This window comes from Ceratotherium simum, chromosome 15 (assembly GCF_057802395.1).
Source record: "Ceratotherium simum simum isolate JZ-2026a chromosome 15, ASM5780239v1, whole genome shotgun sequence".
Taxonomy (NCBI): domain Eukaryota; kingdom Metazoa; phylum Chordata; class Mammalia; order Perissodactyla; family Rhinocerotidae; genus Ceratotherium; species Ceratotherium simum.
Genome location: NC_141914.1, coordinates 38,547,836 through 38,570,246, shown reverse-complemented (window position 1 = coordinate 38,570,246; position 22,411 = coordinate 38,547,836). Strand labels below are relative to the sequence as shown.

Sequence of the window (22,411 nt, the reverse complement as noted above, 5' to 3'; positions counted from 1 at the left end):
ATGATAGATACTGTATTGGGCTGTGAACAAGGTACCCTGGGATCACTGAAATAGGGCTTAAGTGCCTGGGTAGGTCAGGGGAGATTTTGAGGAAACAGACTTGGAGGAAGATGAGTTTTTCCAGAAGAAAAGAGAGTAGGATAAAACTAAGGGAGCAGCAAAAGCAGGAGGGCAGAAAAGCTATTCGTTTTAAAAAACCAGGGATAGCTTGGTTTGACAAAGGGTATAGGGCCAGGGAAAAGTGTGGTAGGAGATACAGTTAGAGACAGAGGCTCAGATAGGTTTAGAAGAGCTTTGTTGTGCTAAGAAATTGACAGTATCACTCAATGGGAACCACTGAATGAGAGCATGATCAGCTACCTGGGTGAGAAAGCTCACCATGGAGGTGCGGAGACCAGGCAAAGGAAATGAAGGCCTGAACCAGGGCAGTAGAAATGGGGGGATGGGGAAGCACAGAAGAATAATTTTTTAAAGATAAAATCCACAGGACTTGATTTTGATCCAAACACCAATAGGACCTGGGGTCTGATTAGACGTAGTATGTGGATGAGAAGGAATGTAGGATGGATCCCAGATTTTCTGGTTGGATGCTATTCATTGAAAAAGAATACATGAGCAACACCAGGTTTGGGGTCAAGGTGTAGGACTCTATGTAGAGAGAGATGACAAATTCCTATCTGGGCATACACAATTTGAGATGCCTCTGGGGTGATTAGGTGATTATGTATTTTATGTAGTACCTTTTTCTTACTGGAGTTTGAGAGAGTGGTTTCTGATCTAGGAAGGGATTGGCATGTAGGCAGTAACTGATTTTTATTTTTATTTATTAGTTTGCTTATGCAGAAAGAGAAATGAGAAGAGTAGAGAAGGGAGCCATACACAGTAAAGTCACAGAACTCAAATGAAGTGTGTCACAGAGAACACTCTAGATTTGCATTTTCATTCTCACTATGGTTCCTTCTCCATGTGTCTATTTTGCTTTCCTTTCTTTGGAGCTTTAGTTTCTCATATACAATGGGAATAATAATACAATCTATTTTGTAGGAAATTGTGAGGACTAAGTGAGATCACATACGTCATATATATTAAGTGACCAGTTCATCGATTGGTGCTGAGAAAACCTTTTCTTCTGAGATTTTATGTGTATATACACAGAGAGAGGAGAAGGGAGAGGGGAGAAGACAGAGGACAGAGGTAGAGAGAGGAGAGAGTATCCAGGCACTGTTTTAAGCACTTTCACATGAATTAACTCCTTTAATCCTCACAATCCGATACAATGGGTATTATCATTGTGAGAAAAAGCACAGTGGTTAAAAGCTCAGACTTGAGTTCAAATCTTCCCATTTTACAACAGGTATTAGGTAGGTAGGTAGGTATGTGGCCAGGGAGTAAGCAGCAGAGTTTGGATTAAAACTCAGGCTATCTGACTGAGTAAATACGTGGATTTGGCTCTAGTACGGTCCCTTCTGGTGTCCAAAATTTTTTGGCTAACGGGCAGGGGTTTTGGGATTACTTCTTCTACCATTATTCTGAACTTTCTATGCTTGAGTTTGTCCCTCTCTGGGAGCGGCTGATCTTTGTAAAAGACAAATCTAACAATACTAATTCCCTAGTTAGAATGTTTCAATACTTCTAGAGTAACATTCAGTTTAATTGGTCTTTTCATGAGCTAACCTACATTATTTTCAAAGGCTGCATAATTCGTATTTCTTTCCGTACTTATTGCATGATTTACTTAGGCAGGACTGAGTCTTTCATTTCAGTATTCTCAGCTCCCAGCGACCACTTCACCTAGCGCTTAGTATGCACTCCATAAATGCTTGCTCAAAGTATGAATGAACTAAAGAACCACGGAACACAGACGCAGAGGGGGCTCGGTCTGGGAGTTCCAAAGTTCGGAAGGGGACACGGGGGCGGGCAGTGGCAGTCACATGACGAGGCGGGGCAAATCCCATGTGCTCCGCGGCGCCAGGCGCGGCTCCGCCCTCTGCGCCGGTCACGTGGGGGCGCCGGCTGCGCCTGCGGAGAAGCGGTGGCCGCCGAGCGGGATCTGTGCGGGGAGCCGGAAATGGTTGTGGACTACGTCTGTGCGGCTGCGTGGGGCTCGGCCGCGCGGACTGAAGGAGACTGAAGGTAAAGCCGCCATGTCCGGGCCCGACCCGGCCCCCCCACCCCCTCCCCCCGCATCCGCCGCCATCCAGGCCGGGACCGGCCACCCTGCGCCGCCGCCCTGGCACCCTGGCTCCGCGGCCCAAGCCCGGGCCCCGGCCCTCCAGGGCCCGATCTCCGGCCCACGTGTGCCCGGCCTGGCTGCTGGGTGGGGGCGGGGGAGCGCCGGGCCGGAATATGCGGTCCCCGCGGGCAGGGAGGGCGCCGGGTTCGCCTGTCGCGAGGTGCCACCTCGGCTTGACCCGAGGAGGCCTCGCGGGCGCAGCACCGCGGCTCCCGGCCCGCCGCCCCATCCCCCCTTTGCGGCCCGGCCGCCGGGAAGTGACACGTTGTTCTTTGGCACTGGCCGGCGCTGCGCAGGGAGGGCGTAGGGGAGGGAGGCGGCGGCGGCGGGCAGGGAGGAGCCCCCGGCCCCGCCCGGCCTCCGGGCCGACCCTCACTTGTTTGAAACCGGCTTCTCTTCGGCCGCCGCCCGCCTGGCCTTTTACGGCCCGACTCCCGCCCTTCCTGGCCTCCACGCCTGGGTGGCGGCAGGCCTCGCCTCTGGCCCCGCGCGAGTGCCCCCGCGGCCACCCGCGGCAGGCGTGCCTTGTGTGCCCCTGGGCCCCGAACCCGGTGTCCCCGGCTGGGGGGTGGGGACACCACGGCCGAAGCTACTAGCTCCGTTTGTGATCCGGGAGCCTGGTGCCAGCGAGACCTGGAATTTCCGGTCTGGTTGGTCTTGGGCCCCGCGGAGCCAGGTTGATACCCCTCAACTCCCAACCCCAGGCCCTCGGATGCCCAGAACCTGTAGGCCGCACCGTGGACTTACTGTTAACCGAGGGGGTGAGTGAGGTGGCTGTTTCATCAGGTCAGGGAGGTGGTTGGAGGTGATGCGGGTTTGACAACGTGTTGATGGGGACATAAGCTGGATCCTTTCTGCTCCTTCACCCTCTTGGCGCCTCCGGGGGTCGGTATGGGACTCAGCCCTTGCTTCAACCCCTCCCCCACTCCATTTGCCTTAAGCTTGGGTCCCTTCTCCTTTCCGAGCTCCACTCTTTCCCAACAGGTGCTGGGGGGACCCTGATGTGGCACCAAATGAAATGAACAAAGCTCCACAGCCCACAGGCCCCCCACCCGCCCCATCCCCTGGACTCCCACAGGTAATTAGGGACGAATTAGCAGAGACTGGGGTGGGGGTGGGGGGACCAGGCAGCTGGGTCAGGAACAGGTTCCAGCCTCCGGATTTCCCACCCCCATCTGTGTCAGGGCAAAGTGCAGCTTCCTGCTGCCAAATTGAGACAGAGCCCCTGGGCTGTTCCCAGGGGCTGTCATGGGGAGGGGGTATGTGGACTGCTGAGACTCTTGTCACAGATCTGCTCCCCTTACTTCACCAGCTTGGGTTTCTGCCCCACCCGGGTTTCCCCTCTTGCTGAACTCTGGTCTCCCTCCTTCAGCCAGCGTTTCCCCCGGGGCAGACAGCACCGGTGGTGTTCAGTACGCCACAAGCGACACAAATGAACACGCCTTCTCAGCCCCGCCAGGTGAGGGGCCGTGGGGAGGGGAGTAGGGGGCCTGGGTGGGGCCTTGGAAAGCTTGGGCCAGTTTGGGTCTAGGATGGAAACTCTGGAGGCCCTGTACCTGCCCCAGTTTCCTGACAGTTGCTCTGTGTTCTTTTGTGCAGCTCTGCACTTTGCGCTGTTGATTACTTACAGTAGCTGGCCCCTTGGGGAGTATGTAGTTGGTGGGGGTGGCGTTACTAGGGGTCCTGGTGACTTGAGAATTGGGGGCAGTGCTTTGGACCCTGCTGCCAACTCCTGCTTTCCTATTTCCTCCTTTTACTGGGAGGTTGCCATTGCTCTGTTCCCCTTCCCTTTCTCTTGGGGCTATGATGGGATAAACATTCCAGCTGGTTCTTGCCTTTATCTATACCCTAAATTCTTCCTCGCTAAGTGGGAGGATTCTTGTCCTACTTCCTTCATTGTTCCCCCTCATCACCTTGGGGATAATTCTCTTCTTTCCTGTCCCCACGTGCTCTCAGGGAGGATTCAGGTCTCTGCAGGTAATACCCCTTTGCTAATCCTGGACCTTCTCTTGGTCTCACCCTTACCCTCCACCCTAGTCAGGGGCTAGATGCAAGGACTGGGGCTCTTCAGGGTGGGGACTTGTTTGTCATTCAAGTCCTCAGTCTGAGCCTGACTGATGCATGTTAGGGGCTAAATCTCGCAGAGCGTGCATCTGGGACCTGGGAGACTTGCATGTTAGTGGTTAGTTCCTCAGTACCTTAGGTGGAGCAGTGCATGCTGAGAAGTATGTTGCCCGAAAGGGCTTTACTTAGGCATGATGCATCTGGGTATCAGGCAGCCTCTGCATAGGGGTCGCCTGGTGGAGGTGACATGAGTATGCATGGCAGTGAGGGAGTAAATATATGCACAGAGTGCAAAGTGTATACCTGAGTTTGGAGGGCATGTGTGAGTACAAGAGGCCACTTAATCATCAGTTGGTCAAGTGGGTCTTGGAAGTATTGGTCTCCATGCTCCAAAGCCCCTAGTACTTCTCTCCAGTCTAGAGACATTGTGGAATGGCCATTTTGCTGTCCAATTCCTCCCCTTCCCAATGCCAACTGCCTTCCTCCCTCCTGACAGCACTTCTACCCTAGCCGGGCCCAGCCCCCGAGCAGTGCAGCCTCCCGAGTGCAGAGTGCAGCCCCCGCCCGCCCTGGCCCAGCTGCCCATGTCTACCCTGCTGGATCCCAAGTAATGATGATCCCTTCCCAGATCTCCTACCCAGCCTCCCAGGGGGCCTACTACATCCCCGGACAGGTGAGGCTGGAGGCTTGGGGGCTGGAAGCCACAGAGCCTTGTACCCCAACCCTCGCCTCCCTCACCCTGACCTTCCAATCCCATCTCTTCTCCAGAGGTGGGACTTGCTTCTGGTCATTGCCCGGAGTTGGCTTGTCTTGTCTTGCCCTACATTCTTTTTGTAGTCTGATATGGTGCTTATAGCTCCCTCAACTCCTTGTCTCCCCTCCTCCTCTCCCTTCCCTCTCCACCAGGGGCGTTCCACATATGTTGTCCCGACACAGCAGTATCCTGTGCAGCCAGGAGCCCCAGGCTTCTATCCGGGTGCAAGCCCTACAGAGTTTGGGACCTACGGTAAGCAGGGGAGGGAGTCAGTTGAGAATGAGTCCCAGGGAGCATCTAAACTCACCTGCTAATTCCTAAGACCCTTCTCAGGCTTATCTCTTGGCCTAAAAATGATAGGGCTAGTAGGTAATAGGGATTGGTGCTAAATATGTAGCTGGCACGGGGAGGGGAGATTCTGTCCTGTTGCTGAGTTGGAGTTCTCCCCATGTCAAAGAATATAGGATCAGGCACCAGTTTGAGGGCCTGTTAGTAAACATTCCCTGTGACACTTGTTCCATGGTTGGGGGGAGCCCATGTAACATGGATTTGGGAGGTTTTTGTAGCTGTTTTTCATTTATGTTCTAGGAAAGAATTAGTCTGTTCTTTATGGCAGTGGTTTCCAAAATTTTTTGATCATCTATCAGGAAAAATTTTGAGTATGTACCTCTACTACATGTATGTTTTTGTTTGTTTATATGTATGCATAATTTAAACAAATAACACACTTATGTTGCTTGTCAAAAATAAATAAGTGGAGATTAGGGATGAGATTAAAGAATGCATCCCATTTTGGAGACCATTGCTTTAAGGAATTAATTTTTCCTCATCCTGAGCCCAGTTCATAATGTTGCTTTTTGTTTCCTTGCCCCTTAGCAAAGGGCTGGAGACTGGAACTGGACTCAGGTTGAGTGGAACAGGGTTGGCAAATCTGTTTTTCTCATTCCTAGCCAAAGACCTGATTCTGTTTCAGGTTAAGTAGTTGTTGCTCCCTCAGAGTATATGTGTATGTGTTGCTGGGGGTGGGGTGCACACACAGTACCTTATGGGGTAGAAGAGGAGCAGACACAGTCCTGGGAGCTGCTCTGTGGTGGGGAAGGAGTGCCTGCCTACAAGGTCCGTGTGTGTCAGTGTCAGGAATTCTTGTAAACGCAGTTCAGACTGGTTCCCCAGCTTTGATAGGCACCTAATTCCCTTGGGGAGCAGGGTGGGGCAGAGCAAGGGGCCGGCTGTGGGTGAGGAGAGGTTCTGGGAGTGGGAGGTGTTCAAGCAGGCATTTGTATATGGTTGGGCCCTGACGCTGCCACCATTCTTTCTTTCTTTATGCCCCCTCCCTCCCCCAGCTGGCGCCTACTACCCAGCCCAGGGTGTGCAGCAGTTTCCTACTGGTGTGGCCCCCGCTCCAGTTTTGATGAACCAGGCACCCCAGATTGCTCCCAAGAGGGAGCGGAAGACGGTGAGTAGCAGCAAGGGGCTCTAGGACATCTGGAACGGGAGAGTCAAGGTCAAGGCGCATTGTGGGTTAGGGAGCAGGAAGTTGAGGAAGGAGATCTTCAGCTGAGAGTGGGCCAAGAATGGGGATCTGTGAAGTGCTCAGGTTCTTTGTAAGGTACCAAGATTTCAGTTTAGAACAAGCTCATGGGAATACTGAAGTGGCTAGTGGGGAAGTCTGTGAGAGACCTGGATTCTGGGCTCCATAGGATGTATGTTTGGTTTTGGGTTTCTAGTGGCTTGTCTTCGAAATGGTGTTTTCTGTGGCCCCACCCCCCAGTCCTGGAAGCTCTTGAGGCCTCCGCCTCTGCTCAATCCTCAAGCCCTGGGCGTGGTGCCCAGAATAGGGTGCCAGGGCTGGGGAAGCCGCTGAGTCACCCTGGCTCCACCCACTGGATCTGGGCCCTGCCCCCAGAGATCAGGCAGACTAGCCACAAGTGAGCCGGGTGGGTGCTGGATGGGGGTCCTGGGCCCCAGGGTGTGTAGCTACTGACTTGGGGACTGCTGGTGGGGCAGAGATGAGGAAGGGAGGGGCATTGTGATGTACAGGGCTGCTCTGTGAGGTCAAGAGTCTCTTAGGGGTGGGGGCTAGGGCAGGGACTACAAGAGCAGCCAGATGGGTTGACAGTAGAACTCATGAGGTTTCTGGCACCCACCCACCTGTTTTCCGGTGCGGGGTGAGGGGTTGGCCTGGAGTCTTAGGAATGGGGCAAGGTGGAGAGGTGGGCTCCTTCTGCTTCCCACTCATCTTGTACTTTTCTTTCCCCAGATCCGAATTCGAGATCCAAACCAAGGAGGGAAAGATATCACAGAGGAGATCATGTCTGGGGCGCGCACTGCCTCCACACCTACCCCTCCCCAGGTACTGTCTGCTCTTTGAGTGATGCCCTGGCTGGATGGCTGTTCTATCCTGGACTCCCAAGTCCTTTGATCTTTTCCTTCAATGAAGGGATTTATTTCCCTGCTTTCCTGGCTTTCTAGGCAGAGCTAAAGTAGAAATGGCTCTAGTAAAGAAGGGTTGTGGGACTCTTCAGGGCAAACTTGGTAACCCTTTGTGTCCTGCAGACGGGAGGCGGTCTGGAGCCTCAAGCTAATGGGGAGACACCCCAGGTTGCTGTCGTTGTCCGGCCAGGTAAGTAAGCAGGTGGGGCAGAGCTGTTATGGGGAAAAGGAGTGTGACTATTTAAAATCTGAGCAAGTGGAGTGACTTGATATGGGTGCCAGAGAAGAATGACTTAGGTTTCAGGTAGTGGGATTTTGAGGGTGGATTGGATTTTGGGTGAGAAGGGAAACAGGTTAGGTGGGAGAAGATTGAGGGAGGGTGTTAGGTTGGGAATGCCTTGGCTGGGAAGAGGAGGAACAGCAGCAGTGAAGGACTTGCCTTTAATTACTTGTTCTTCTTTCCTGTGGTGCAGATGACCGGTCGCAGGGAGCAATCATTGGGGGCCGGCCGGGGCTGCCTGGCCCAGAGCACAGCCCTTCAGAATCCCAGCCTTCATCACCTTCTCCAACCCCATCACCACCCCCAATCTTGGAACCGGGGTCTGAGCCTAATCTCACAGTCCTCTCTATTCCTGGGGACACTATGACAACGGGGATGATACAGATGCCTGTAGAAGAAGAATCAACCCCCGTGCCACATGAAACTGGGGAGCCGTATTGCCTCTCTCCAGAACCCACTCCCCTCGCTGAACCCATACTGGAAGTAGAAGTGACACTTAGCAAACCAATTCCAGAACCTGAGTTCTCTTCCAGTCCTCTCCAGGTGTCCACCCCCCTGGCATCTCACAAGGTGGAAATTCTTCCTGAGCCTAACGGCACGGTCCCATCCGAGGATCTGGAACCAGAAGTGGCGTCAAGCCCAGAGCTTGCCCTTCTCCCTCCCCCGACTTGTCCCTCTGAATCCCCTGTGCCCATTGCTCCAACTGCCCAACCTGAGGAACTGCTCAACGGAGCCCCCTCGCCACCAGCTGTGGACTTAAGCCCAGTCAGTGAACCAAAAGAGCAGGCCAAGGAGGTTCCAGCATCAGTGACTCCCCCCACTGTCCTCTCTGCTACTCCAGCTGTGCCTCCTCCAGCTACTTCCCCTGCTCAGGAGGAGGAAATGGAGGAAGAGGAAGAAGAGGGAGAAGAGGGAGAAGCGGGAGAAGTGGGAGAAGCTGAGGGCGAGAAGGGAGGAGAGGAACTGCTCCCCCCAGAGAGCACCCCTGCCCCAGCCCACCTGTCCCAGAATTTGGAGGCAGCGGTGGCCACACAAGGTAATGTGTGGCTGGATGGTGGAGGTGGGGCGGGCTGGAGGGTGTGGTTCTTCCTCTTTATTGATGACCTCGGATTTGTGCCATTGTGTCTGGGTCATAGAAGCCCTGTGATGGAACCTAAGAGCTGGATAAAGGAATTTTTTTTTTTTTTTTTTTTTAAAGATTTTATTTATTTTATTTTTCCCCCGAAAGCCCCAGTGGATAGTTGTGTGTCGTAGCTGCACATCCTTCTAGTTGCTGTATGTGGGACTCGGCCTCAGGATGAATGGAGAAGTGGTGCCTCGATGCGCACCCGGGATCCGAACCCGGGCCACCAGCATCGCAGCGCGCGCACTTAACCACCAAGCCACAGGGCCAGCCCTAGATTAAGGAATTTAGAGACCTCAAATCTCTAGACTTAATGTGATGGAAAGAGGAACTATCATACAGTGGCTGCTGTTTATTTTTCCCAGGGGTTGGGGTACTCTTTAGGTTATTCCCATTCCTTTTTTTTCCCCCCTAAACAGTGGCAGTATCTGTGCCAAAGAGGAGACGGAAAATTAAGGAGCTCAATAAGAAGGAGGCTGTGGGAGACCTTCTAGATGCCTTTAAGGAGGTAAGGGAGCAGAAAGGGGAGAGGGTAGAGTTTGGGTATGGAACAGTGGTCATACTGCTACTAAAACGGAATGTCCTGCGGTTACAGGTGAACCCGGGAGTATCAGAGGTGGAAAATCAGCCTCCTGTAGGCAACAATCCCGGCCCAGAGCCTGAGGGCAGCAATGTGGCCCCACGGCCTGAGGAAGCAGATGAGACGTGGGATGCAAAGGAAGACAAAATTCAGAATGCTGAGAACATCCAGCCTGGGGAACAGAAGTATGAATATAAGTCAGGTATGCTGAAGGAAGGGTTGAGACTGGCTGACTGTTTTTGTCAGGGCCCCAGGATACAACAGTGGGATTGGTCTACCTGTCTTCCTTGCAGATCAGTGGAAGCCTTTAAACCTTGAGGAGAAAAAGCGGTACGACCGTGAGTTCCTGCTTGGCTTTCAGTTCATCTTTGCCAGCTTGCAGAAGCCAGAGGGATTGCCCCACATCAGTGATGTTGTGTTGGATAAGGTTGGTAGGCTTGAGGGGGAGGGTGAGTTTGGGCTGGCTGGCTGGCTGGGGAGGACCCTGAGGTCATGAGGAAGTGGTCAGTAGCCCTAGCTTGTTTCTGATACCTTCCCTGTCCTCTCCACAGGCCAATAAAACACCACTGCGGCCGCTGGATCCTGCTAGACTTCAGGGCATAAATTGTGGCCCAGACTTCACTCCGTCCTTTGCCAACCTTGGCCGACCAGCCCTTAGCAACCGTGGGCCCCCAAGGGGTGGGCCAGGTGGGGAGCTGCCCCGAGGGCCGGTGAGTGGGACTGGCTAGAGGGGCAGATGGGCAGGGGGGGTGGGGGGGGTGTCTCCCTGCATTTCATTTAGGGCTGGGGAGAAGTCTGCCCTGGACGTGTGTAGTGGTGTTGTCACATGTTGTGCTGAGTAGTTGTGTCTTTTGTCCTCACCCTTGCTTAGCAGGCTGGTCTGGGACCCCGGCGCTCTCAGCAGGGCCCCCGAAAGGAACCACGCAAAATCATTGCTACAGTGTTAATGACCGAAGATATAAAGCTGAACAAAGCAGAGAAGGCTTGGAAACCCAGCAGCAAGCGGACGGCGGCTGATAAGGACCGAGGGGAAGAGGATGCTGATGGCAGCAAAACCCAGGTACTGGCAAGTCCTGCTTTTAGTCTCCATTCCTTCTTTTCAGGGTCTGCCCTCTGAGCCAACCTTGCTCTCTTTCTTCTGTCCATCCTCTTCACTAGCATCTACCTGAGTCCTCACCACCCTCTCCCCATCCCTCCCAGGAGCCTCTGTTCTTCTAAGAACCTCACTGGATCCTATGTTTCCTCTGTCCGCTCTCCCCTCCAGGACCTGTTCCGCAGGGTGCGCTCCATCCTGAATAAGCTGACACCCCAGATGTTCCAGCAGCTGATGAAGCAGGTGACACAGCTGGCCATCGACACTGAGGAACGCCTCAAAGGGGTCATTGACCTCATCTTTGAGAAGGCCATTTCAGAGCCCAACTTCTCCGTGGCCTATGCCAACATGTGCCGCTGCCTCATGGCGGTTAGTTTTCACTGTTTTCTAAACCTCGTGGTCTAGCTTCCCACTTTGATTCCCAAGACTCCTTGAGTCCAGCTTCTTGGTTCTCCTCCAGCCTGTGCTGTTGTTGATGGCAGCCAGAAGGAGGCAGAACCAGGGCCAGAGGTCTTCCTGGGTCAGGTAGTTAAAGACTCTTGTAGGGCCTTCCCTGCACTAGTCTGAATGTGACGTTCTCTTTGACGTACAGCTGAAAGTGCCCACTACAGAAAAGCCAACGGTGACTGTGAACTTCCGAAAACTATTGTTGAATCGATGTCAGAAGGAGTTTGAAAAAGACAAAGATGATGATGAGGTTTTTGAGAAGAAGCAGAAAGAGATGGATGAAGCTGCTACGGTGAGAGAAAACCCACCAGCTCGACGGACCACCCAGATGCTGCTCAGCTGTAGAATTGGGGGTGGAGACAAGTGGGGGACAGATAGTGGTGCTGTGGGGGTTTCTCTGCCTTAGGACATGAGTGCTTGCTACTAGGTTTAGAAATCCTGATAGTGGAGGGAGAGTGGTTTTAGCCGAGTGGCTGGGTATCTTTTGATGTGATCCCTTTCCCGTGACTGGCAGGCAGAGGAACGGGGACGCCTGAAGGAAGAGCTGGAAGAGGCTCGAGACATAGCCCGGCGGCGCTCTTTAGGGAATATCAAGTTTATTGGGGAGTTGTTCAAGCTGAAGATGTTAACAGAGGCAATAATGCATGACTGTGTGGTTAAACTACTCAAGAACCATGATGAAGAGTCCCTCGAATGCCTTTGCCGCCTGCTCACCACCATTGGCAAAGACCTGGACTTTGAAAAAGCCAAGGTAGGGTCCTGGGATGTGAAAGGAGACAGGCTGAAGCTCGTGGGGCCTGCTCTCCACTGACGAGCTCCCTGTCGGGCTGTTGTCTGGGTCACTGAGCTGCAGTGGTGGAGTTGAGGGCCTGAGGACGGGCAGGGCCTACAGCTGGAGGTGAGGGGTTAGAAGTTCCTGACCTGATCCCTTTGCTTCTCCGCAGCCCCGAATGGATCAGTATTTCAATCAGATGGAAAAAATCATTAAGGAAAAGAAGACTTCATCCCGAATCCGCTTTATGCTGCAAGACGTGCTAGATCTGCGACAGGTGTGTCTTCTCTCCTCCCCACTGCTAGTCTGCTGCCTCTGACCCCACATCCCCCAGTTCCCGACACTGCTTTGTTTGGCCCTCTCTCATGGTGATTACCTTGACTGGCCTCCTGTTCCCACAGAGCAATTGGGTGCCACGCCGAGGGGACCAGGGTCCCAAGACCATTGACCAGATCCACAAGGAGGCTGAGATGGAAGAGCATCGGGAGCACATAAAAGTGCAGCAGCTAATGGCCAAGGGCAGTGACAAGCGTCGGGGTGGCCCTCCAGGCCCACCCATCAGTGAGTTTGAGGCTAGGATTGAGAAGGGGGTGTTGTGAGGGGTTGTGCTTTCCACTGATGACTTCTTGTTAGTGCCACGTGTCTGGGCCACTGAGACCCCATGATGGAACTGAGGATCTGAGGAAGGGAGGCTGGGGGCAGCCCAAGGGGGCAGGGCTGCTAGGACTTACTCATTATTCCACTATGCTCTGCTTTTTGTCCTAGGCCGTGGCCTTCCACTTGTGGATGACGGTGGCTGGAACACAGTCCCCATCAGCAAGGGCAGCCGCCCTATTGACACCTCACGACTCACCAAGATCACGAAGGTAGGGGTGTGTGTTTTGGAGGGGGTGATGTTGGTGATGGGAGTGTAAAGAGAGATCAAAGAGGCGTTAAGCACAGATTTGGATCTTAGTCCCCTCACTTTCTGAGGTTGCGAAGGTGACAGCTGAATTGTTCCTCTGAGACCAACTGGTTAGATTGCTAGAGACAGGACTGCCATTTAGGGGTGTATTCGCATTGGTCTGGGCCAGTGGTCAGCAAACTGACACGCACACCAAATCCGGCCCATTCCCTTCTTCTCTACACCCCACAACTAAGAACAGTTTTTACTTTTTTTTTGGTGAGGAAGATTGGCCCGGAGCTAACATCCGTTGCTAATCTTCTTTTTGCTGAGGAAGATTAGTCCTGAGCTAACATTCGTGCCCATCTTCCTCCATTTTGTATATGGGATGCCACCAGAGCATGGCTTGATGAGTGGTGCGTAGGTTGGCGCCCGGGATTCGAACCTGCAAACCCCCGGGCCACTGAAGCAGAGTGTGTGAACTTAACTACTATGCCACCAGGGCAGCCCCCTCAGTTTTTACATTTTTTAATGGTAGAAAAAAAATCAAAAAGTGAATGATAATTACGTGATGTGAAATTATGTACAATTTAAATTTCAACGTCCATAGTTTTGTTGGGACAAAATCACACTCATTTCCTTTAAGTTATTGTCTGTGACTGCTCTCGTGCTATAGCAGCAGAGTTGAGTGGTTGAAGTAGAAACTTGGCGACCTGCAAAGCCTAAAATACTATGGTCTGGCCCTTTACAGGATAAGATTGCCTGGCCCCTGGTCTAGGCCATTCGTGGCTGTGTGTGGTGGTGCTGGCTGGGGGCTTTGGCCAGATGAGACCCATGACTCTCCACTCCCTTTCCTTCCTCAGCCTGGTTCCATTGATTCTAACAACCAGCTCTTCGCACCTGGAGGGCGACTGAGCTGGGGCAAGGGCAGCAGTGGAGGCTCAGGAGCCAAGCCCTCAGATGCAGGTATGGAGGCCACTGTAAAGAGCCAGGTGGTTATTAATCAGCTCTTTTGAGGGCAGAGCCTTGTCTGTATGGGAGGCTTGTCTCTTTGTACAGGAGGCTTTCAGTACAAAGTGGTTAGGTAATAATACAGGAGGTGTATACTCGGGACTAGGGACTAAACCCCTTTAGCATTGGGCCTAGGACCAAGTGTCCTAACCTGGCAAGTAGAATATAGAATGTAAGAAAATAGAGATTTTAATCTGCATTTTCTGCCTTCCCCAGCCTCAGAAGCTGCTCGCCCAGCTACTAGTACCTTGAATCGTTTCTCAGCCCTTCAACAAGCAGTACCGACAGAAAGCACAGATAACAGACGTGTGGTACAGAGGTGAGGTTTCCTAGGTGCCTTTGTTCTTCACACTGAGAGTACTGTGATTGGGTTTTGATTGTTGCCATAGGAATCCTCATATCTGTAATGCTCAGAGCCCCTGCCTGAGATTGGGGCATATTCCTGATGCCAAGAACAATGCCCGACAGTTGCTCAGCTTGCTGGATAGTTAAATAAGAGAGCACCTGGGCAGTACAGGTGAGAGACGATGTGCCTTTCTTCCAGGAGTAGCTTGAGCCGAGAACGAGGCGAGAAAGCTGGGGATCGGGGAGACCGCCTAGAGCGAAGTGAACGGGGGGGTGACCGTGGGGACCGGCTTGATCGTGCACGGACACCCACCACCAAGCGGAGCTTCAGCAAGGAAGTGGAGGAGCGGAGTAGAGAGAGGCCCTCTCAGCCTGAGGGACTGCGAAAGGCAGCTAGCCTCACAGAAGATCGGGACCGTGGGCGGGATGCTGGTAAGGGGCTGGCAGGGGAAGGGATGGGTGTGGGCTGGTTTGGGACCATCTAGTCCCCAGACGGAATCTAGAAAGCTCCAGACCCTGTTTGCTAGGAAAACTGGAACTGGAAATTCTCTGATCTGTTTTTCCCCCTTCAGCGAAGCGAGAAGCCACCCTTCCCCCAGTGAGCCCCCCGAAGGCCACGCTCTCTGAGGAGGAACTGGAGAAGAAATCCAAGGCCATCATTGAGGAGTACCTCCATCTCAACGACATGAAGGTAGGCAGTGGAAGGGTCTGTGTAATGGCAGAGTGGGCGGAGAGTGGAGGGTCTGGGCCAGAAAGTGACTGCTCTCTCCCTCTTATACCCTGCGCCCCCTGCAGGAGGCAGTGCAGTGTGTGCAGGAGCTGGCCTCACCCTCCCTGCTCTTCATCTTTGTGCGGCATGGCATCGAGTCCACACTGGAGCGCAGCGCCATTGCTCGTGAGCATATGGGGCGGCTGTTGCACCAGTTGCTCTATGCCGGGCATCTCTCCACTGCTCAGTACTACCAAGGGTATGACCGACTTCTGTGGGCCTCCTACTTTTACATACCCACAAGTTTCCCTGCTTTGTAGGATCCCTGGAGCCTTGGATAGAGTGGAGGCTCCTCAGCCATGCTGGTCAACATTACTTTTGGCAGGGATAGGGGTTAAACATCTAAGGATAAGAACGTGGCCTTAGCTTGAGATAACTGCCTCGTGTTTAGGAAATGTTCCCGAGGGGCTCTACAGTTGTTCCTTTAGCCGTGCCTTGTTGCTCCAGAAGGAGGGTGGGGGTGCAGCTCCTCTCACTTAGCATGCTCTCTCTTTGAATTCTCTTCGCAGGCTGTATGAAATCCTAGAATTGGCTGAAGACATGGAAATTGACATCCCCCACGTGTGGCTCTATTTAGCAGAACTGGTAACACCCGTTCTGCAGGAAGGTGGGGTGCCCATGGGGGAGCTGTTCAGGTAAGCCCCCTTTGGTAGAATTCAGGGGAGGTAAAGACAGGAAGAAGAGCCTGGGAGAGGAGGGAGGTGTGGCAGGTTAGATGCCTGGGTTTAGGAAGGGATAGGGTAGTGTATTGAGAAGGCTTTGGAGGCTATCAGCACTGGATTTTTCTCTTGTAGGGAGATTACAAAACCTCTGAGACCCTTGGGCAGAGCTGCTTCCCTGTTGCTGGAGATCCTAGGGCTCCTATGCAAAAGCATGGTGAGTGAGAGCCTTGTGGGGGTGATGTGTTCAGGACTTCTCTTCCACCATGCGGTTTTAGCTCCTTGAGGTGACCCTGAAGAGCCTCATGGTCTTTTGGTGGGATGGGGTTAATGGTGATGGTAGTGCTGTGTTGGTACCTGGGAGAGGAAATGTAGAGGCTGGCACTCTCCCTCGGATCAGTTCCTGTTGTGAATTCTGGCCAAGGCCGGAGGAGAATGGGAATCTAAGACCCTAGGCCCTTGATTGATTGACTCATTCATTCAACCAGCATTTTTTATACATTCACATGTTTAGGTCCTGGGAATACAGCAGTGAATAAAACAGTTAAAAAACGAGTTGGAAAAGAAAAAAGTAAGAAATGACAGCTTAATAAAAATAACAGTGTGAAATCGTGAAATAAAATAGTTGAAATGGAGTGTCTTAAGTACTGTGAGATTGCAAAGGAGTGTCTCTTTGGTAGTGTTCATGACAGAAAGCTTTCCCAGAAGCTGCTTTTTGAACATTAATTGGTGTAAAGTCAGAGAGATGGGAAAAGGCAAGTTGGGTGTGGTACTCAGTAGTAGTGAGAAGTTGGGAACTGCAGATTCAGAAGAGTTTAGCTCTCTGGAACCTGGAGGAAGGAGACTTTGAATTGACAGTAATTGTTCGTTCAACATTGTATTAATCCTTTTAGGTAGAAATATGTACCAGGATAATTTCTGTTTAAAAAAAAAAAAGGAAAAGCATGTTGAACTACTTAAGTATTTCATTGAATCTAAGGTGCCATAGATTGTAAGACATACTATTTATGCGTTACTAAGAAAAGACTTATGGTCATATTTCTTAAATGCAACATGTCAACTGTGAGACAACTCAATTTTAGTGGTGTTAAAATAGGCATCTTTAGGGCCTGCCCCGTGGCTTAGCGGTTAAGGGTGCGCGCTCCGCTACTGGTGGCCCGAGTTCGTATCCTGGGGGCGCACCAATGCACCGCTTCTCTGGCCATGCTGAGGCCTCGTCCCACATACAGCAACTATAAGGATGTGCAACTATGACATACAACTACCTACTGGGGCTTTGGGGGAAAAAAAAAAGGAGGAGGATTGGCAATAGATGTTAGCTCAGAGCTGGTCTTCCTCAGCAAAAAGAGGAGGATTAGCATGGATGTTAGCTCAGGGCTGATTTTCCTCACAAAAAAAAAGAAAAAAGAAAAAATAGGCATCTTTAGGGCCGGCCCCGTGGCTTAGCGAAGTGCGTGCGCTCCGCTACTGGTGGCCCGGGTTCGGATCCCAGGCGCGCACCAACGCACCGCTTCTCCGGCCATGCTGAGGCCGCGTCCCACATACAGCAACTAGAAGGATGTGCACCTCTAACATACAACTATCTACTGGGGCTTTGGGGAAAAAAAAGGAGGAGGATTGGCAATAGATGTTAGCTTAGAGCTTGTCTTCCTCAGCAAAAAGAGGAGGATTAGCATGGATGTTAGCTCAGGGCTGATCTTCCTCACACACACAAAAAAATGGGCATCTTTAAAATCCATGAGCTATGATAATCGTGTTAAGGGTTGATGTCATCATTCTGAATATGTTATTAAAGAGAGATGCCTTCAGAATCTCTTGCTCCTTACAGAAAATGGGCTCAGACTGCCGTTGATGTGAGGGTTTCTGATTTGGGTTGGGAGTCGGGGTGTATATCTGCTTCTAAAATTCTCTGGACTTGGGAACCAAATAAGCATACTTATTGTAAGTTGTTCTCTACTATAAGCATTTGTTGCTTGGCATAATGAAAAACTAAGCTATTTTAGAAAAAGAAATGTAGATGGGTGTGGAAGGCTAGGATGAGATGTTTAGAACTGATTGTTTACCTTTTGTGGTCCAGTAATTCTTTGAGAATCCTAGGAAAGCTAATTGACATCTTTCTTAGAGGCTCTTAGCAATCTCCCCCGCCAACGTCAGCACTGCAGTGGATGAGTTCTTGTGTCCTTGGGTGGTTATTTGAGTGATGTCTGTTCCTGGTACCAGACTGTAGGCATGGAGGGACTGTGCCTATTTGGTACCTCTTGGCTCTATAGCATCCTGAGCCCCTAACAGGCACCTAGTGGGCTCACAATAAATATTTGTTGGATGTCATTTGTGAAGCTGTTAGATTCTTGGAGAGAGAGAGAGGGTTGCTGAGTTGGTCTTGTGTTTTTCAGGGTCCCAAAAAGGTGGGGACGCTGTGGCGAGAGGCTGGACTCAGCTGGAAGGAATTTCTACCTGAAGGCCAGGACGTCGGTGCATTTGTGGCTGAACAGGTTTGCGGCTAGAGTTAGGTTGATTCTAGCATTTGGGGCTGGCCACTCTTCTCCCTCTTCCCTCATCTCATTCACATGGGGTACGTACTTCCTGACTCTGGGCCTTTTCTCTTGCAGAAGGTGGAGTATACCCTGGCCGAGGAGTCAGAAGCTCCTGGTCAGAGGTTGTTCTCCTCTGAGGAGCTGAGCAGGCAGCTGGAGAAGCTGCTGAAGGAGGGCAGCAGTAACCAGCGGGTGTTTGACTGGATAGAGGTATGCTTCTCCTGGATATTGGGAAAGGGGGATAAAGGAGAGGTAGTTCTTGGTCTGGGGGTGGGGGCAGCAAGAGTGGAGACTTCCAGGCACAATTCAGAACTTACGGGCCATTTGTTTCTCTTTTTCCTGCACAGGCGAACCTGAGTGAGCAGCAGTTAGCATCCAACACATTAGTTCGAGCCCTCATGACAACCGTTTGCTATTCCGCAATTATCTGTAAGAGGAGCCAGGGAGATGGCAGGGCAAGGGTGGGCCCAACAGACAAATGGAGGGAGGAGGGTTTTGGTCTCTGCCTCCTGGTTCTGAAGCAGGCTGACGGTGCATTAGTTCACTTACCCCTCTCTTCCTCCTGGTAGTTGAGACTCCTCTCCGAGTGGATGTGGCGGTGCTGAAAGCGCGAGCGAAACTGCTACAGAAATACCTGTGTGACGAGCAGAAGGAGCTGCAGGCACTCTATGCTCTCCAGGCCCTTGTAGTGACCTTAGAACAGCCCGCCAGTAAGAGCGCAGGGACGGGGGTGGGGTGGGGTGGAGAAACCGCCAGATAGCAGAGCGAAGTCCTGGGAAGGGTCTCAACCCAAGAAAGGTGGCTGTCATGGGAGAGCAAAATGCCCAGATGGTTGATTCCTTCCCCTACAACTTCTGTTTCCTTGCCTATAATTGGAAGGAGTTAGACTCAGCCTTGAAGGTTAATTGACTACCTATTTTGTGCCTGTTAGATGCCAGGAGCGTAGAGGTGATAAATGATGATGTTTTCCAAATATCACATGCTACCTCTGCCTGGTGCAGGGTGGAGATACTTCTCTTTCCTTGCCTCATTTAATCCTCATAACTATTGTTTAGGGTAGACGGTGTTATCCTCTTTTCCGTATTGGGAGACTGAGGCTTAGGTTAACGTGCCTGAGGTTATTCATTCAGCAAATAGGTTTGTGCCAGGGCACTGGGATATTAGCAGTGAATAAGTCAAGCAGAGTTTCCGTGTTGGCATGAAGTCGGTAACAGAGTGGTGCGTGTTGGAAGCTGGGTCCTGCAGGGTGCTCTTTGGGGCAGTACACCTAGTCAAGGGATAATGAGTGGGAATTAGCTAAATGATAAATGGGAGCACTTGAAACCAAGGAACTATGTGTAAAGGAAGGCCCTGAGGTAGAAAGAACTTGACACAAGGTAAAAGGACTGTTGAAGGGAGGCCAGTGTGGGAGAGCACAGCAGCCAGTCGTATGTGAAGCAAGATGGGGCTGGAGAGATGGACATGGGCCAGGTCTTGCAGTGCTGTGAAAGTCATGGAAAGAGTTTTGGGCTTTAGCCTAAGGGCAGGAAAAGGCCCTTATGGAATTTTAAGCAAGGAATTAAAAAAAAAAAAAAAAAAAAAAATCGATTTTAGGTTTTTTTTTTTTGTGAGGAAGATCGGCCCTGAGCTGACATCTGCTGATCCTCCTCTTTTTGCTGAGGAAGACTGGCCCTGGGCTAACATCCATGCGCATCTTCCTCCACTTTGTATGGGACGCCGCCACAGCATGGCTTGCCAAGTGGTGTGTCGGTGCGTCAGTGCTCGCCCAGGATCCGAACCGGCGAACCCTGGGCCGCTGCAGCGGAGCATGCGCACTTAACTGCCTGCGCCACCAGGCCGGCCCCTGTTTTAGTTTTTAGATCGTCCTGGCCATTAGTGGGAAGAGTGGTTTGGAATGGGGTGAGTGTGAATGCGGCAGGATCAGCAGGTCAGGAGTGTGTTGGTAGTGGCTCCGTCTCGCTGGTGGCAGTGGAGATGGGAGAGGAGTGGGTAGATTCAAGACATACATTGGCCTGGGGAGGGGCTGATGAGAGATCAGAAGTCACGTATGACCCCCAGGATGGTTTTAGCAGGTGAGGCAACAATGTGGTGCCATTCACTGGGAAGTAGAGAACTCTGGATCGAGTTGAGTTGGGTCATAATTGTGTTTGCCATCCCTGGGTAGGGGTGATCAGAGATGTCAGGTAGACAGCTAGGTATCTGAATTCATTTGGAGAGGAAGAGGTCAGGGCTGGAGGCTGATCTGTGAGTTGCTGAACACGTGCATATGAGGCTAACATGTGCAGATCACAAGGATGTGGGATTGCCTGAGGGAGAGTGATGAGGCCCTGGGATAGAACCTTGAGGAGGTGGAGCAGCATGGATAGGGACCAAAAGAGGACAGGGCCCTGTGAACGAAGGTTGGAGTAATTTTAGGAGAAGGAAGTGGCCAAGAATGCTAGATGTTGCTTGCGAGTTCTCTAGGAGCAGACCTGAAAATTGAGGGCCTCTGGAGTTGAAAAACATTGAGCTCATGCTGGCAGAAATAGTACTTGGTGGAGCAGGGGCCAGAATCTAGATTGGAAAGGACTAATACTCCACTGAAAAGAAGGAAAAGAGCAAGTGTAGACAAAATCTTTGAATTCAGTTAATCTCTTGTCAAAAGAGATTTTTGTTTGGCTGTAAGAGGTAGTGGTTGTAAAGGAGGCCTTTTAGGTTTAGATGGAAGAAACTTGGGCTTGAAAATGCAGGGTGGAGTGGATAACCGATTGTATAGGGTCCCAGGGTGGGCATGCATGGGATTTGGAGCATAAGTTGGGGATAAATGATCTGCTGCTGCCTTTGCTGTAGGATGCAGGTGGGAGGCTGTCCACGGGCAGTGGTTGTGGATTTGAGAGTGTGCACACCCTGAGGAACATCCTGGCTTGCAGATTCTCATAGATGGCTCAGTTAGCATTTCACCCAGACCTGGACTCTGGACCTTATGCTTTATTCATTTCTTTCTTTACTACTCTCCCTCCCTTTGCTTTTAGGAATGTAAAGTTGGCTTTGGAAAGACTGGCAGTGCACTGTGGGGAATGGGATAGGTTGTGTTTGGGGACTATAGGACAAATGCTTAGGAAGGCTGATAGTAGCCAGGGGTGAGGGAGAAAGGGGGTCAGAGCAGGGCATGCTTGAGTTGAGCCTAAAGGAATTCACTAGGAAGGTGACAAGAGAAAGGATGTTTCTGGCAAAGGATGTAGCACATGTAAAAGTGTCAAGGCCAGAGAGGAGGTATATGTTCAGATGTGTGGAAAGTAAGAAGAAATTGGGATCAAGAGTTTGTGAGGATCTGTAATGGGGGCCAGTGAATGTTTCAAGTTATACCCTTAGTTTTGTGAGTGATACATCTGGGGCTTCTATGATTCCCCAAATTCAGGAACACCGATGGTCATATAGTTTTCCCCATTAAATGTTTTCACAAGTCAAAAAGTTTGAAGCTGCTGAGGTGAGGCTGGGCGGGTTTCTAAGGTTTGGCCAAGTGACTCATCCCTACGCATGTCTCTTTAGATCGTGAGATTCGCATCCTGTCAGAGACCTAGTCACTCTGGAATGGTCAGATACACAAATGTCAGGATGATGGGTCAGGGCCTTGTTTTTTAAGTGGAGCTTGGGAGGGATTTCTTGGGTGGGATGGGGTTTCTGTGGGCAGCATGCCTCTAACTGCTGTCCTGCCTGCTTGCAGACCTGCTTCGGATGTTCTTTGATGCGCTGTATGATGAGGACGTGGTGAAGGAGGACGCTTTCTACAGCTGGGAGAGTAGCAAGGACCCCGCTGAGCAGCAGGGCAAGGGCGTGGCCCTTAAATCTGTCACAGCCTTCTTCAAGTGGCTTCGTGAGGCGGAGGAGGAGGAGTCAGACCACAACTGAGGGCGGGTGGGGCCGGGGACTTGGAGCCCCATGGACACTTGGATGGCCCGGCCAGCTGCCCGGACTGCAGGGGGGGTGGCAGCAGTGGTGGCAGCAGTGGATGCCTGTAGTGCGATATGTCTGAGCTAATAAAGTGGCTGAAGAGGCAGGATGGCTTGGGGCTGCCTGGGGCCCCCCTCCAGGATGCTGCCAGGTGTCCCTCTCCTCCCCCCCGGGGCACAGAGATATATTATATATAAAGTCTTGAAATTTGGTGTGTCTTGGGGGGGGGCACCACCGCCTGCTCCTGGGGTCCTTTTTTATTTTCTGAAAATCACTCTTGGGACTGCCGTCCTCGCTGCTGGGGGCATATGCCCCAGCCCCTGCACCACCCCTGCTGCTGCCTGGGCAGGGGGAAGGGGGGGCACGGTGCCTGTAATTATTAAACATGAATTCAATTAAGCTCACTGCCTCTGCTTTATGGCCTGCTCCCTCTAGAGAAGGGGTATGGATAGGTGGGCAGCCTCCTTTCCAGAGCTGGCACTGTAGCACTGTTCCCCTGTA

The 22,411-nt window shown here is 51.8% G+C and overlaps 1 protein-coding gene and 3 non-coding genes across 5 annotated transcripts; all 4 read left to right on the top strand.

Moving 5' to 3' along the window:
- The first annotated feature begins 1,982 nt into the window (after window positions 1-1,982).
- Window positions 1,983-22,309, top strand: EIF4G1 (eukaryotic translation initiation factor 4 gamma 1). Of its 2 annotated transcripts, none has more exons than XM_004424632.3 (33): window positions 1,983-2,133; window positions 2,938-2,994; window positions 3,218-3,311; window positions 3,606-3,692; window positions 4,794-4,970; window positions 5,204-5,303; window positions 6,395-6,507; window positions 7,312-7,404; window positions 7,608-7,674; window positions 7,958-8,800; window positions 9,307-9,395; window positions 9,483-9,669; window positions 9,761-9,894; window positions 10,019-10,177; window positions 10,342-10,527; window positions 10,732-10,929; window positions 11,153-11,299; window positions 11,522-11,758; window positions 11,952-12,056; window positions 12,181-12,340; window positions 12,545-12,645; window positions 13,526-13,628; window positions 13,890-13,992; window positions 14,218-14,450; window positions 14,591-14,709; window positions 14,814-14,986; window positions 15,297-15,422; window positions 15,582-15,663; window positions 17,840-17,938; window positions 18,056-18,190; window positions 18,328-18,409; window positions 18,550-18,690; window positions 21,684-22,309. In XM_004424632.3, exons 3-33 carry the CDS (start codon window positions 3,252-3,254, stop codon window positions 21,866-21,868), a joined length of 4,824 nt encoding a protein of 1,607 aa, XP_004424689.1. In that variant the 5' UTR covers window positions 1,983-2,133; window positions 2,938-2,994; window positions 3,218-3,251; the 3' UTR covers window positions 21,869-22,309. The 2 variants fall into 2 exon arrangements, with proteins under 2 accessions (XP_004424689.1, XP_004424688.1); XM_004424631.3 differs by having other exon boundaries at window positions 10,339-10,527.
- On the top strand, window positions 8,856-8,934 carry LOC147915177 (small nucleolar RNA SNORD66). Its single transcript, XR_015554568.1, has one exon. It is a non-coding gene; the product is annotated as a small nucleolar RNA SNORD66 (small nucleolar RNA).
- Window positions 11,810-11,884, top strand: LOC147915176 (small nucleolar RNA SNORD66). The gene has a single exon (XR_015554569.1). It is a non-coding gene; the product is annotated as a small nucleolar RNA SNORD66 (small nucleolar RNA).
- On the top strand, window positions 12,390-12,465 carry LOC147915175 (small nucleolar RNA SNORD66). The gene has a single exon (XR_015554567.1). It is a non-coding gene; the product is annotated as a small nucleolar RNA SNORD66 (small nucleolar RNA).
- Window positions 22,310-22,411: the final 102 nt, after the last annotated feature.

Bases quoted from the DNA above. Each gene is read 5' to 3' on its own strand.
- EIF4G1 (XM_004424631.3), top strand. From the start codon at position 3,252: ATGAACAAAGCTCCACAGCCCACAGGCCCCCCACCCGCCCCATCCCCT. The intron at 11,759-11,951 runs GTAGGGTCCTGG...GCTTCTCCGCAG, and splicing joins TGGACTTTGAAAAAGCCAAG to CCCCGAATGGATCAGTATTT. The intron at 14,987-15,296 runs GTATGACCGACT...TTCTCTTCGCAG, and splicing joins ACTGCTCAGTACTACCAAGG to GCTGTATGAAATCCTAGAAT.